The sequence below is a fragment of the Oryzias melastigma genome, linkage group LG15 (assembly GCF_002922805.2).
Source record: "Oryzias melastigma strain HK-1 linkage group LG15, ASM292280v2, whole genome shotgun sequence".
NCBI lineage: Eukaryota > Metazoa > Chordata > Actinopteri > Beloniformes > Adrianichthyidae > Oryzias > Oryzias melastigma.
This window is the reverse complement of record NC_050526.1, coordinates 22,934,002-22,948,300: the sequence shown is the minus strand read 5'-3', so window position 1 is coordinate 22,948,300 and position 14,299 is coordinate 22,934,002. Positions and strand designations below refer to the sequence as shown.

The 14,299-nt window shown below is 36.8% G+C and overlaps 1 protein-coding gene across 2 annotated transcripts; it reads right to left on the bottom strand.

The window, feature by feature from the left end:
- Nucleotides 1-1,168: 1,168 nt before the first annotated feature.
- On the bottom strand, nt 1,169-13,651 carry rrp12 (ribosomal RNA processing 12 homolog). 2 transcript variants are annotated; one of them, XM_024297720.2, is made up of 34 exons: nt 13,423-13,651; nt 12,497-12,723; nt 11,849-11,932; nt 11,663-11,739; nt 11,425-11,530; nt 11,216-11,332; nt 10,983-11,121; nt 9,829-9,956; nt 9,639-9,737; nt 9,473-9,564; nt 8,138-8,249; nt 7,959-8,059; nt 7,766-7,880; nt 7,542-7,684; nt 7,352-7,473; nt 7,218-7,282; nt 6,473-6,635; nt 6,235-6,389; nt 5,126-5,193; nt 4,931-5,024; nt 4,704-4,862; nt 4,549-4,629; nt 4,372-4,477; nt 4,184-4,291; nt 3,713-3,870; nt 3,261-3,352; nt 2,703-2,858; nt 2,453-2,625; nt 2,269-2,379; nt 2,152-2,198; nt 1,998-2,073; nt 1,837-1,904; nt 1,681-1,763; nt 1,169-1,594 (listed from the first exon to the last, which is right to left on the bottom strand). In XM_024297720.2, exons 1-34 carry the CDS (start codon nt 13,559-13,561, stop codon nt 1,492-1,494), a joined length of 3,867 nt encoding a protein of 1,288 aa, XP_024153488.1. In that variant the 5' UTR covers nt 13,562-13,651; the 3' UTR covers nt 1,169-1,491. The 2 variants fall into 2 exon arrangements, with proteins under 2 accessions (XP_024153488.1, XP_024153489.1); XM_024297721.1 differs by having other exon boundaries at nt 1,998-2,070; nt 13,423-13,561.
- Nucleotides 13,652-14,299: the final 648 nt, after the last annotated feature.

The following is a 14,299-nucleotide window of genomic DNA, read 5'->3' as shown; positions in this document are numbered from 1 at the left end:
CAGTTTTTTTTTCTTTTTTTTTTTTACTACCTTTATTTATTGTAACACAGGGCCTTACGTTTTTCCTAAACATGGGTGGGTTTTTAAGACTTTATGCAGCTGGGGCATGTAGACAGATGTTCTGCACATATAAATATGCGAGACTGTATTAACAAAGTGCTCTCTTCAGCTTTTTTTTACTGACTGAAATGATCATTTGCATTATTTCTTCAATAACTTTTATGTCTTCAATAAAGTTTTCTTTTTTTTTCAGTTGCCCTCTGAGAAATTCTTTTATGGAGATTAAAATATATATATTTCACTATTTCATGCAGTAAATCAGCCTACAATCACACCACACTGCAGATATTAGTTAATTGGATAATGCATGATGTAATATTTGGTAATGTAATTACCTTTCCTTTTTATTAGGAATCTTTCCCAGATATTTTAATCTGTGAATGGGCGCTGTAGATTGCAAGATTACACATTTGTCCTACAAACTAGAATTTCTGGGATGAAATTTTGGTTTCCAAATCTTTTAATTATTTTAAAATAGACCAAGCCAATATATCAAAACATAATTAAATTAATAAAAAGTCTAGAGATTAAAACCCAAAATACAGTAAAAATAATGGAAAAGTAAATATTTAATTACTTTTGAATTTGCTGCTCATTTTTGCTGTTTCTTTGATAGGACTTTTGACATTTAAAAACCATAATTACAATATTAATGAAGTGTCTGTTACCAACATCCATCCACATCTTCAGAACCTGTTGAATACCACTTTGGGTTGCTGGAGCCTATCCAGCTGCTGTTCAAAATAATTGCTGTCTTTTTTTAAACAAGTTTTTTTCAGGTTGTTAGTTATGAAATTTTCTATAAAGTTTGAAAGCTTTTAAGTGTAATAACAGTAAAGTTTTAACCGTTTAAACTCTGAAACCTCATGTCCTCTATTTGGCTTTCTCCTGAAATAATCATTCAATCAGCTCCTGAAGACACAAAGATGAGCTTATTTTAGCTTAAATCTGTTTGAAAAGCAAATTAAATTTAGCTTGGGTTTTGTTTGTGTTGGACAGAACATTTTATGGCAGAACATTTTCAGAGGAGGTAGGTGTTGTGTGAGTGAATGTGTGAAGGCACAGCGCCCTCTGGTGACCAAAAATCAAAAGACAGAAGACAAAAACCTCACAGTTGTATCATCTGTTTATTTCACTGCATAAATATATTTTTCTTCTATCCAGAAGAAATCAGATGAGATCTAAATTTAATTTTTATGATTAAAGGTTTCCATCATGAAGTGGGAGCATTTTTACAATACATCTTAAAGTAATTTCAGGTCAATTGGAGGATTTTTCAAGACAGTAAAAGTTTAGAGACAACCTGTTGAGTGTTTCTAGACACTTCTTCACAAAGCATTGTACAATAGAAGCGTTTAAACTCATGTTTCTCTCTGTTTGAGATCACTGCAGCACTTGTGTAAGAGTCCTTTGGGTAAAAAAGTCTGCTCTTCATGTTTTTCTCTTTTTCTTTTGCATTTTCTTCCCAGACAGCGCCCCCTTCTGGGCTCCTCGTACCATGCCTCGAAACTGGCCTTGCAGTTTGGCGCGTTTTCTGAAAAATAACATGTTTTTGGACACTTTTAGAAAAGGAGACTTTTTTTAGGGAAGTTCATAGACTGGGAGGAAAGCGGTTGGTACCTGCGATTGAGCTGGGACTTCTTCAGAGGGATGTAAGCATAGGGGTCGAGTTTTCCTTTCTTCTTCACATCTCCTTTTCCTTTCTGTGGGACGGAAAAAAACTGTTTCTAAGCATTGTCAAACATTAGTTATTAGATGTTTTTCGATAATACTCACTTTTGATTTATAATCACTTCCCAAATCATGCGTCTGACCCAAAGGTCTGTGGATACCAGATCCTCCAGCTGACCAAAAAAAAAAAAAAATCTCATTGATTTTTTTTTTTTAAAGTCCTGAGACGATAAAAACATGTTTGTTTTCAAAAGGCAAAAGGTTACCTTTATATTTTGAAATGGGTTCAGTCTCCATGTCGTCAAAGTTGTCATCTTGAAACTTCCTCTTTTGAGACTTCTTCTGAAGATTTTGTTGAAAAAAATGAACCATCAATGCAAAAAATAAATCAAAAACAGCTCATTTGCTTTAATTACTCACACTTTTCACTCCTGCTTCTTCAAGGATATCTTTCATCTCATCTCCATCTGTCAGGGAAATAAAAACATCCATAAAAAAATACAGATAAAAAAAGCAGCTCAACTGGAATCCTCTTACTTTTATCCTTTGTTTCCTCCTCTTCCTCCTCTCTAATGATGAGTCGTCCATCTGAGGTGACTTTAAAGCCGTGATCCACCTTGGCAGTCGTTTTCAGCTGTGGTTTGGTGGCTAACAAACAGCAAAGGCTTAGTAAGATACAAATTTAAGGAGAAAAATCTTTCAGCAATAATGACTATCTTACCTAAAACTCTCTGGGAAACTTTAGGATCCAAAAAGTTAAGTGGGTCATCTTCCTCGCCCTCTTTGAGCCACGCCCGTCCTTTCTGCTGCTTTCCCGTTTTCTTCTGTGCATTACGAGGCTTTCCTTCATCCTCAGACAAATCGCTGTCAGACTCCGCCAGGATGTCTTCAATGCTGCAAGGAGAAAATTAAAAATGTAACATTTAAATCTAAGCCTAACAGTCATACTCGTGCTAGCTCCAGTGCACTACCTTTCACTCTTCACTTTTGGTGCCTCCTCTTCATCACCTGAGTCCTCCTCCTCCTCGGAGGCCTGTCTTCGTCTCTTGGTGCGAGCTTCAGCTTTCCGGATGTTTGCCAGCACTTTGTGGTGTTCTTCAGGCAGCATGCTCTTCACCAGCTCAAACCTAGACACCAAGCAGAGCTAAGAGTCTTCCAGAAGTAGGAGTGGATATGGTTTGGATTTTTCAAACTAGTTCCAGTGCCTAAACTGTGCTTAATCTGGTGCTTTGATACAATAGAGTATTAGGGCCACCAAACAAAAATAAATAATAATAATTTTACAAGATTTAAAGTCGAGATGTATGTGTTTTTCTTGTAAATGTAGAAATCTTGACTGAAGCTCCACCCATTCAAACACCCATTCTTACAGAATAAAGCAAAAGTGAATAGAATACAAGTGATTGACATGTTTGAATTGAAGCACTGAAATCTATGTTTTTTTTTTGTTGTTTGGTAGTTCCATATATGTCGGTACCAGAACCAAGTTTCAGAACCGATCATTATCCAGAAGATCATACAAAACTCACCCAAATTTTCTAATAAATTTAGTGAAGATGTTCTTCAGTTTGGTTCTGAAGTGTCTCCTCATGTCATCTTTGATGTTTCCAATGGCCTCCATCTGAGCAGAAACAAGTACTTATTTCAAATGTAAGACACTTATGGTTAGATATTCACTAATAATCCTCATTTGTTGACAAAAAGATGAGCTTTTCATAGTTTCAGAGAAGATTTGACAGAGAAATACAGCCTGCTAGATTTTAAACATCTGTTCTTAGACATAACCCTGTGCATAACCCATAAACAGCTCCTCTGATCTTTTATTGGAAACATTTCCAAAAACATGCCATTAAAAGGACCATGAGTATTTTAGTCAGAGAAAAAATCTGCCTCTAAAGCAAATGAAAAAACAATTTTGAATTTGACTCATTACCTGATAAATATCACATTAAAACCAGTAGGCAGAGTGTAAAGTTTGTACCATCACGGTGACGTGTGAGGCCAGCGTCTTGGGATCCATGATGAAGAGGATGACCTTGATGAAGCCTAAGGCGGCTTTGACCACCTCTCTGGTGCGGGACGACAGCAGCACACAGACGTTGTTCAGCAGCTCCTCCAGGGTGGACACCTCGATGAAGTCTGAGTTTAAAAAAAAAAAACACCAACTCAAAGCCTCACTTTTATAAAAAAAAATGTTTTTGAGGTTTTTAACATGTCTGTTGCAATTTTCCCATAATGAAAAACATATATTAGGAAAATTAGGATTAAACTGTATTTTTTGAGTATTTCTTTATTCAAATCATTGTGACTAAGGAGCAAAAAAATGCAGTTTGAAAAAGAAAAAACTTTTTTTTATTCTTGGTATTTCTATTAGTAGATTTTTTGTTATGCTGAGCTTTGACTCCGCCCACATATACAAGCACCATATTCAGGTGAGACTCAGGCGACTCACCTTTGTACTCGAACACCAGCCGCGTCAGCGCCAACACCGTGCAGGTGATCATGGTGACGGACCCCGTGAGGCCGGCGTACACCAACACCAAAAACTGCTCCAGAGCATCTGGAACACAAACAGAAGAATCAGCCGGTTCTCGTTGGTGGATTAAATCTGAATCTGTGCGCTTAAAAAACACATTTTACCTTTAGTGTTACCACAAAACCGAACAAAGGCATTTCCTATTTCTACCAGCAGACTGTAGGCACTCTTTCTGGCTCCAGCTGACACCTCCTTGGTGCATACGATCACCTGCAAGAGACGACATTGCTATGGAAACTACAAACATCGGCGAGGAACTCGTCTGTGATCAGTGCTGATACCTCTGGCAGCAGCGCTGTAATGAAGTCTCTGTGGCTCTCATCCAGCCGTTTCACTATATGGAGCAGACACCTCAACCTCGGCTGGAAAAAGGCAGAACGAAACAGTCAGGTGACACAAAAACATCCCTCTTTTACATATTTTCTCATAATCTCACCCTCTTTGAAGGAGAGGAAGCTTTCTTCAGAGTGTCGAGCAACACCAGTTTGAGTGTCTCCAGATTGGACACCACGAACGACTTGCACTGCTCCCTCTCTGCTCCGCACAGCTCCTCCAGCACGCGGTAAGCCTTCTTCTGCATGCCCGGTTCCTTGACCTGATGCATCAAATACACACAGTTAACTCATGTAAGCGATGAATCAAGTTCAGCGATTAAATCTTTACCTCCAAATATGGTCTGATCAGCTCAAAGGTTTTAGTCATGGTGGCCTCGTCCACAAAAGGAGTCATTGCTACCACAAGATCCATCACGGACAACCTGAGAAGCAGACCAGGTTAGAGGGACTTTAGAAAGAATTTTCTCAACATTAAACTAATCATTTCACATTAAACATCAGGAAATCCATCTCATCGTCTTACCGGATGAACTCGGAGCTGTCGGCGCTGGCCAATCTGTCCGTGGCTTTTTGCATGAAGGTGCAGATCAACTAAAAGGCGTTCAATAAGTTAAAATTAGTGATTTCCAGTGACATTTTTTGGGCCGTGAACAGATTCTGAGACATTTGATTTTTAGTATCTGCCTATACTGAGTCCTTATGTTACACATTAATGAAAACATTTAATTAAAAAAAAAAAATCAAGGTAGATTTTTATTTTATTTACTTTCTTTTATCCTTTAACCTTTAATCGATGAACTTCTGTGAAGTAACTTGAACAATCAAGGAAGAGTAGTGCAACTATAAAGAAGAATAAATAGTTACCAACTAATTGATAATTAGTTAACTAATAAAAATAGGTTATATTAGTCATATGAGAAGTTTGGTGACTGTAGCTTTATCATCTTTAGAGATATTGAATGTTTTTGATCAAATATAATTCCAATTTCCATTTAAAATTCCTCAAATTAACGACTTTCAGAAAAAAATGTAGTATAAATATAATTATGAGTATTTTGGACTGCAACCATTAATTTGTTTTGGCTGTGATTGGGCCATTTTTTACTTTTTTAATACATTTTTTAAACATCTTTTGCCAGAGCTCGCTCTTTGTGGACGGTCCCTTAAAAGACATTTCACTTCTGTCTCCTGTCTCCGTTTATTTTTAATAAAAAAAAAAAAAAAAAGTTTCTTGGGATTAGGAAAAAACAATTCGAACAGTTGCTTTCAGTTTTGAATGTTTATTAAAAGAGTTATTGAGCCCAGAAAACTGAACTTAACTAAACTGAGTAGAAGTCGGAATATCATAAATGAATCAAGACTTTTTATTGCTGTAAAGTGCAGCAGAATTCTGCTGCACTTTACAGCAATAAAAAGTCTTGATTCATTTATGATATTCAGACTTCTACCAGGGCATTTATTTGAAATAAAACACTTGAAATATATAGTAGTGATCAAAGTAATATTAAAATAATTATACGATCCCTGATTGGAAGAAAACATCCATTCTGATCCATTTCCGGATCGGGACATCCGTAATTAAAACCAAATGCTTCTAGAACTTCTAGTGAAGTAAGAATAAGGTGAAGGTACCTGCATGTCAGTGACAGTTAAATAAACCTTGATGGTGTCCAGGATGGCCATCCTGTAGCTCCCAGACTCTCCGGCTGCAGGCTGCTGGCTGTACACGTTAAAAAGGATGGGGAGGAAGTTTTTGGAGAAGCGTCCCATCTCCGCCTTTTCCTCAACTGTAAAACATCCAAAAACATTTGAGAATCTTTGACGTTCCTTTAGATCTTTTGTTAGTACGTTTTAAATCGTGTCGTCTCACCAGTGGAGCAGCTCTTGTTGATGAGTGTGCGAAGAGCCTGGCACACCGTGAGTCTCAGGTCTGGCCGTTCGTTGATGGCCATACCAAGAGTGCGAGCGAGGCCTTTGAAGGACGCCATCAGGTCCACGGGACATGTGCAGAAGCCAGGAAGCATGGTCCAAATCTGGAAAAGAAAAAAAATGAATCCTACCTGTTAGGGTTCTTTGATCAGCAACTATTGATCATTTTTGACCAATTTGGGGTTTGTTAGCAGCTCAAAGTTTTTAGGAAAGCTAAAAGCTTTCCACAAAAGTTGTCTAAAATTTATGAAATAAATCATATTCATCATGGTCAACCTGAAATGCTGTGGCTCACAACAGAGTGGATGCAGACAAAAAAATAAAAAAATAAACATCTGATGACAATAAATGACATGAATTAGTAGTTGAAGAAAAAGCTAAAAGTACAAATCAAACAGAAAACTCCCCAGACAAGCAGCTGTTGGAACAATGTGCTGCTGTCTACACGCTTTTGACCTCACTCTCAAAAGTACAATGTGAAAGTAATCCAACCTTCCAGTCTCGGGACAGACCACTGAGTTCATCAAGAAAAGGAATCTACTCGCTACTTACCGTTACTAAGATCAGCTGGAATATTCTAAATATTTAAATCCAATTTAAAGATTTTAAATTGGATTTGTACACAAACTGTGCTACACAATGTTTACTTTGCTTAAGCTCATCCCAGAACAAAACTCCTTCTTTACCTGAAGCTGAAGTGTCTGGTAAACTTTAGCCTCCAGTTTGTTTCCTGCCTGCTCCAACTCATCAGCTGCAACACAAAGCAGTGTCATTGGTTCATGTAAAAACTTTAAAATCCTGAGATCTCACTCAGTTTTACCTCTTTGCTTGAGAGTAGAAGCCAGTGGGAGGAAATAAGAATTGAAAAAGCCGAGGTTGGTGTTCTTCACGTGATCTCGGATGACAGGAATGAGCCAGCTGCGCGGGAACTCCATGTCATCACTGAAACAAAACAAGCCGGTTAAAAAAATGATTAAAAATTAAAATATCCATCCACTGAGAGTCCTTACTTTTGCCCGGTGATGTTTAGGGGAACAGCAGCCAACACAAGCTGAGGACCCATGCTCTCCACGGCTCCTCCCACGGCCAGGTCTAACTCCCCGCTGAAGGGGAACTGAGGAGTGGATCGCAGGTCTGCAAGAGACTGGAGCGACTACCCGCCACAAAACAACACGTTTAGGGGAAAACTTTATCTTCCTTTATTTTAAAGGGGAAAAAAAGTCTTGTTTGCTACCTTGGTCATGATGGCGTGAGCTTGTTTCCCTGCCACTCTATAAAAGCATCCAAGGATCTGCAGCACAAAGGGCCAGGAGGCATGGAAGCGGTAGGACAGTCCTTCCTCTACAGTGCTGGAACATGTTTGTAGTTATGATCATTAATGCAGAAAAGAAGAAAAAAATACTGTTGCTATTAGTTTTCAGTCCCACCGGAACATCTTGCAGACATATGAAGCGTTTCCAGCAGAAGCGGTGGCTTTGACGACGCCTATTTCCTCCATATGAGGGGCAACACATTCATTTAGTAAAGTCTGAAACAGATAAACATTTTTTAGATGGTTCTAACACAGGAAAATGTTTTAGAACGGCACAACTCTTATGTGTTTTACCTTCAGCGTGTTGGTCGCAGCAGAAACCACCTGAGTGTGTGGAGACAGCAGGCAGGACATGGCAGCGGAGAAGAGGCGCGGGAGGTGACCCAGACTCAGAGAGCTCTGCAAACTACCACAACAAAAAACTCTTTCTTATGATCAAGAATTTGTGATGGCGTATTTGGGTCACCGTGAAAAAATATGTATAAAAACACTTATTAAAATAGAGTCTTAATAAAATGAGAAATAAGTCATAATTTTAGGAGAATAAAAATGTAAAATTATGAGAAAACAGACATAATTTTACAGCAAAAGGACATTATAAGTGGTTGTGAAAGTATCCATCTACATTATTCTCCTGAAGAGAATGCAAATTATTTTCAGTCTTTATACAATAATAAAAGAATGTTCACTCACTAAAAGACTTTGTATTTCCTTATTTGTTAAGGCAAAGCTGAGGTAACCGCTTACAAGGCACTCTATCATAGTAAAACATAATCTTGGTTCTTTTTGGTTATTTATATTTTTCTTAGTAAACAGACTTTTGTCTCATAAATGTATGACTTTAATCTTGTAAATTCTTAACCTACAACTTATAAAATTTAAACTTTTACCTTATTATTTTACAACTTTTTCCCTCATAAATATAGAACTTTTTTCCTCATAAAATCGTGAATTTTTCTGATAATTTTACAACTTTTTTCTTATAAAATTACAAATTATTTTCACATTTTTCCTCATAATTTCACAACTTTTTTCTAATAAAATGATGCATTCTTCCTCATAATGTTTTTCTTCCTCATAATAATTTTATATATATATTTCTTATAATTTGATGACAATTTTCTAATAATTTCACAAAGATTTTCTGATAAAATTACCAGTAAGACTTTTTCCTCAAAATTTTATGAACTTTTTCTTGTAATTTTACTACTTTTATTCAAAACTTAAAAAAAATGTTTTCACTTAATTTCACATTTTTTTCTCATATTTTAAATATTTTTTTCTAATAAAATTCTGTACTTTTCTTATAATTTTAGGACAATTTTCTTTTAATATCACAACCCTTTCTCAGAAAAAAAAAAAATCACATAATTTCACAACTGCTCTCATATTTTTAATAATTTTTTCTCATAAAAATATGTATTTTTCACATAATTTGATGAAAGTTTTCTCATAATTTTACTATTTTTTTCCATAAAAGTATGACTGCAAGTACAACCTAATGATGACTTTATGTTCATAAAATTATAACTCGTTTCTCATAATTTTAAGACTTCTATTTTCTTGATGGTGCTGATACTAAGTTCCAGAAATCTGATCAGGTTTTTGTCTAAGCTTATTTGTTTGTACCTGGCAAGGTGAACATGTGCTTTCTCCATGACGGTCAGCCAGGCGAGCAGAGGCTGCAGGTCGTTCTCACTGGGAAGGTAATCATACAGAGCCTGTGGATCATTAGAAGAGAGTTCAAATCTCCTAACAAGTTCACTGACATGATGCTGTCCCTTCACGCTCTTACTGTGATGATTTGTGCGTTGAGTTCAGGTGAGAGAGTCGACGCGTTCGGCTTCCCGCTGAACAGACTGTGAAAGGCCTGCATGGCGCTGGCCGTCACCAGCTTAAGACAAACAAAACAGAAAATTACGTTAAATGGAAGAAAAATACTGTAACGCTGCAGGTGTCAAACATATGCAGGTTCTCATCCTCACCACATGGCTGAGAGTCATCACTCGCAGCAGAGTCTCACAGCAGGACTTGACGGCGCCCACAGGAAACGTTCCCAACAATTCCTTCAGGAGACAAAGCACATGGAGCGTAGTGGTGTCCTCTTTGCTGCCTGAGCAAAAAGAAAGAACAGGATTAACTGCAGAACCATAAAAATACATTTGCACTGTTAATAGTAAAAAATAGTTTAACATACACAAAATAGTAGCTGTATTCTGTCCTTTTAAAGTGTTTAAAAGCTAAAATTATAGAAAGTTCCAAACAGTTTAATTCTTTTAGTGAATTGTGAGCTTTTTTTATATTTTAAATCCTAGTTAGTGCAGAAATAACTGGCAAAAAAGTAATCAAATAATCTTCGGATTCACCACCTGAAATTGTGTTTTTGGTTTTTTAACAGTTTAAAAAACAATATATTGCTTAACGTAAATGGTATATGGTAAATGGCGTATACTTGTATAGCGCTTTCTACCCTCCTTCGAGGGCCCAAAGCGCTTCACAGTCACAGACCCATTCACCCATTCACACACACATTCACACACTGGTGGTGGCTCCGCTGCCGAACATTGGCGCCAACCTCCCACCAGAGGCAATTTGGGGTTCAGTGTCTTGCCCAAGGACACTTCGACACATGGGCGGGCAAGGCGGGAATCGAACCTGCTCACTTCTGATCAGGAGTCGACCGCCCTACCACTGCACCACGGCCGCCACGTGAAAGATAAAGACTGAAAAAAATCATTTAAAAATAGCAGTCCACTATTTTTGTGCCCTAAATGCCAAACAAAAAAAATTCAAAGTCTAAAAATGTATTTATACATATATAAAACATGAAAATTAAAAAATGTTTCTTCGAAAATTTGCAAAAGCAACAAATGTGGATGAATTTTTGCAAGTTCCTTTGGCATCCATCCATCCATCCATCCATCTTTATACTGCACTAAATATCTTGATTTAGGATGAAATTTATGATTTTCTGTTGATAAAACAAATTTAGAGTTGGTACAATTAATTTAACATATAATTTTATTCAAACCTGAAATATTTTTTTCTGACACCCATTAAACACTTTAATTTAATGATTTGGTTTATATAAATAGAATAAAATCAATTTTTGGGTGGAATATATAACGTGATGGCTCACCTCCCGCCTGCTCAATTTCCTTGATGCAGAACTTGGCGGTGGTCGCGGCTGCAGGGTGATGGGCCGGGGCGTTATCTCCAAACAGGAAGTCACTGCCTCGAAGCACGGAGCAAACGCCCTGCTGTGCTGCTTTACGGATCTGAGAAGAAACAGGAAAACACAATCATTAACTTCTTATATTTGTTCTGCACATCAGAGACGAGGAGAATTAAAAGCAGACTAGTGAGGTAAACCTTTGGCTTGCTGTGCACCGTGAAACTGAGCAGGCCGTGATAAGCCTGCAGAGTCGATGGATAAGTCCAGACGGACGTGTCCTGCTTCCTCAATAAAGTGGCAAGGCATGACAGGATCTAAAATACACAAGAGAATACTCATTTATTCTAAAACTATTTTAAACAGCACAAACAGGAGTGGATTTAATAAAAAGCTTAAATGTTCTCACCCATCTGAGGACAGAGGACGAATCAGACGAGGCCTGTTTTGACATGATGTCCATCAGAGCCTTGGTTGTGTCTGAAAACTTAGACATAAGAACTGGAGCAGGAACTCTGAAAAAACAATCAAGTGTAAGAAATGAGGCACCGAATATATATATATATATATATATATATATATATATATATATATATTTTTTTTTTTTACAAAAAAAACCCCTAAACTAAAAGATGCTAAAGAACTACCGTTTTATGACGAGGTTAAGGAGGTACGCGACCGCCGTCTGAGACTCTGGTGAATCCACGACTTCCAGTGTGGTCATCTACGAAATAAAAACAAATAAATCTAGGACCCATGCTAGGGTCTAAATGTATTACATTTCAAAAGATGTTAGAGTTATAATTGACCATAGTAAAGAAAATAAACCTCACCAAAGCAGCAAAATACTCTGTTTCCGTCTCCTTTCCTCCTTGACCTCGAATGACCTCGGTAACAGCGGCCAGAACTGCACAGATCTGAGGAGGAAACGCGGAAAAACTGAAATATCCTCACATTTCTAGTATTACCAACCAATGGAGTTTGTACTTTAACTATTAGAAAGAATAAGTAAATACACATTTTTCTAGAACATAGTTTCTGCAGAGTGGTAGTAGTTCATCAAAGTTTGTCCTCTGATTTTTGTGAACAAGACAGTTGGAGCAAAGCAACTCCGTCCCCTCTTCCCTTCCCCGTTTCTAAGAGCTCGGGACAGGAAGCTTGCAACGAGCCCTGAATAAAAAATCTTTTTTTAAACCATAATTTTTATTGTCTGTTCTTAATTCATAATGATTTGAATAAAAAAAGCTCTCAGAAATTCATTTTTTAGTTTAAATTGTATTAATATATGTTATCCATCATCAGAAGAATACCACAAAAACATGTTAAAAATACTAACAATGTCATTTCTTTTGAACTGGGTCTTTAAATGATTTGTTACGCAACTCTCTTATTCCTTCTGGACATCTCACGGAAAAGGCATTCCAAACATTTTATCATGAAAGCAACAACTTTATTTAAATTTAAATAAATGCAGTACACACCTCTTTATGTGCCGCTGAGTTGGACTCCCAGAACCGCTGCACCTTCCGGAATGTGAGGTTGGAACAGTCTGAAAGGCCGCTGAGAAAAGTCCCGGAGGTTCTCTGCGACATCTCGTCAGGTTCCTCCTCCATGCGAGCATCTTTGCAGCTGCCTGTGCCGACCTCCAGAGTCCCTGTCTGCAGCTCATTGTGGAGCTTGAGAGCATCGACTGTGAGATCACTCTTTCCTGCAGAAACAAAGAAAAAATGTGAAATAAATGTGACCTACCAACAAAAATCATCTTTTTTTAAACTCTGACATTTTATTTTTGTCTCACTTGTATACATATTAGGTGACAATAAGTTTAAAGTTAACTTGCAAAGTTTATGACAACAGAAGAGAAATATTGATTTATAAAATACTTAAAAAAACAAACAGAAAAGCAATGTGTGTATTATTTCCTAATGTATGGATGGATGTGCAAATTCTCAATTGCATATTTAAAAATTAAGAACACCTCTTAGAGAAGAGGTGAAATGTCTTCAACCACAATTTATTTTTTATTATTATTACTATTTTACCTACAATCTGGCTGAATGAGAATCTACACATACCTAATGCAGGGAGGAATAGATGTATCAATTAAAGCTTCACTTTCTTTTAAAAATAGATTATTAGTTATTTGAAAATGTGTTTCTCATAACAAAAAAAAAACCCAAGTTTCAGTGATATTCGAGTCAACATTTCTATCTCAATTTTATATAACGTAGGAATCAAAACATTATGAAGGCCACAATGTTAAAAACTTAAGACAATAATAGCTAAAGCACAACTTATTTTAAAAAATCAATGATAGTCCCATGAGTGTTAGTTAAAAATTCACCACAGGTCGTTCCACTGTATGCTAGTTAAAGCTAACTGACGCACGGACCCACGTGCAACTCACCAGAGGGTCGGCTGAAGAAGCGGCTCTTCGCGGCCTGTCGGAACCGGTTCGTCTGCGGGTTGGAGTCGCTGCTGTGTCCTTTCTTCCATCGTTTCAACTTCGATCCGGTACCAGAACGAAGTTTCCCCGATTTGACCATTACGGGGAGGAATTTGTCACGATCCCCAAACTGTGGTTCAGTTCAGCAGATGCCACCGTCGCTCATATATGACGTCACGTGTATGCCCGAATGTTTGTGTTTTTCCATCTCTAGATGGCGCTGCTCACATCACAATCAAAGTTTTTGTCATGTTATTTATTGTGCCCATTATTATAAAAAAGATGACAATATGGCAAAAACTATGAACGATCATAACATTAATAAAAAATCAATACAATTTACTGTTCTAAAAACATAACATTTTAAGTTTTGGTTTTGGTTTTATACAACAAATCTAAAACTACAAAGATTGTTTGACATTTAAAATTAAAAATACATATTAGAAAAAGATTTGTGTATAAAAAACAACAATTGAGAGTTAAAAGCCATAGAAAATACTTGTGATTTTAGGAACATAATCTGAATTGTATGTATCTTATAAATTATATGAATTAAAAAAATGAATGAATTAAAAAAGCTTATTTGATGTGACCTTTAATGTTATGTTATTAAATATGAAAGCATCAACAAAACAATAACTTTCTGTCTTACTATAAAAATAGAATCCATTGTGTAAACACAGTGAAGTAATAATTAAAGCCTAGTACCTAAACTGTTTTCTAGTTATACTCATAAAACCGCCATTCAGTCATACAAAGTTGAATGAGAAGATTTTGTTTTGAATGTAAAGATTCAAGGAATATGTAATATCAGCAACACAGAAACTAGAATTGAAAA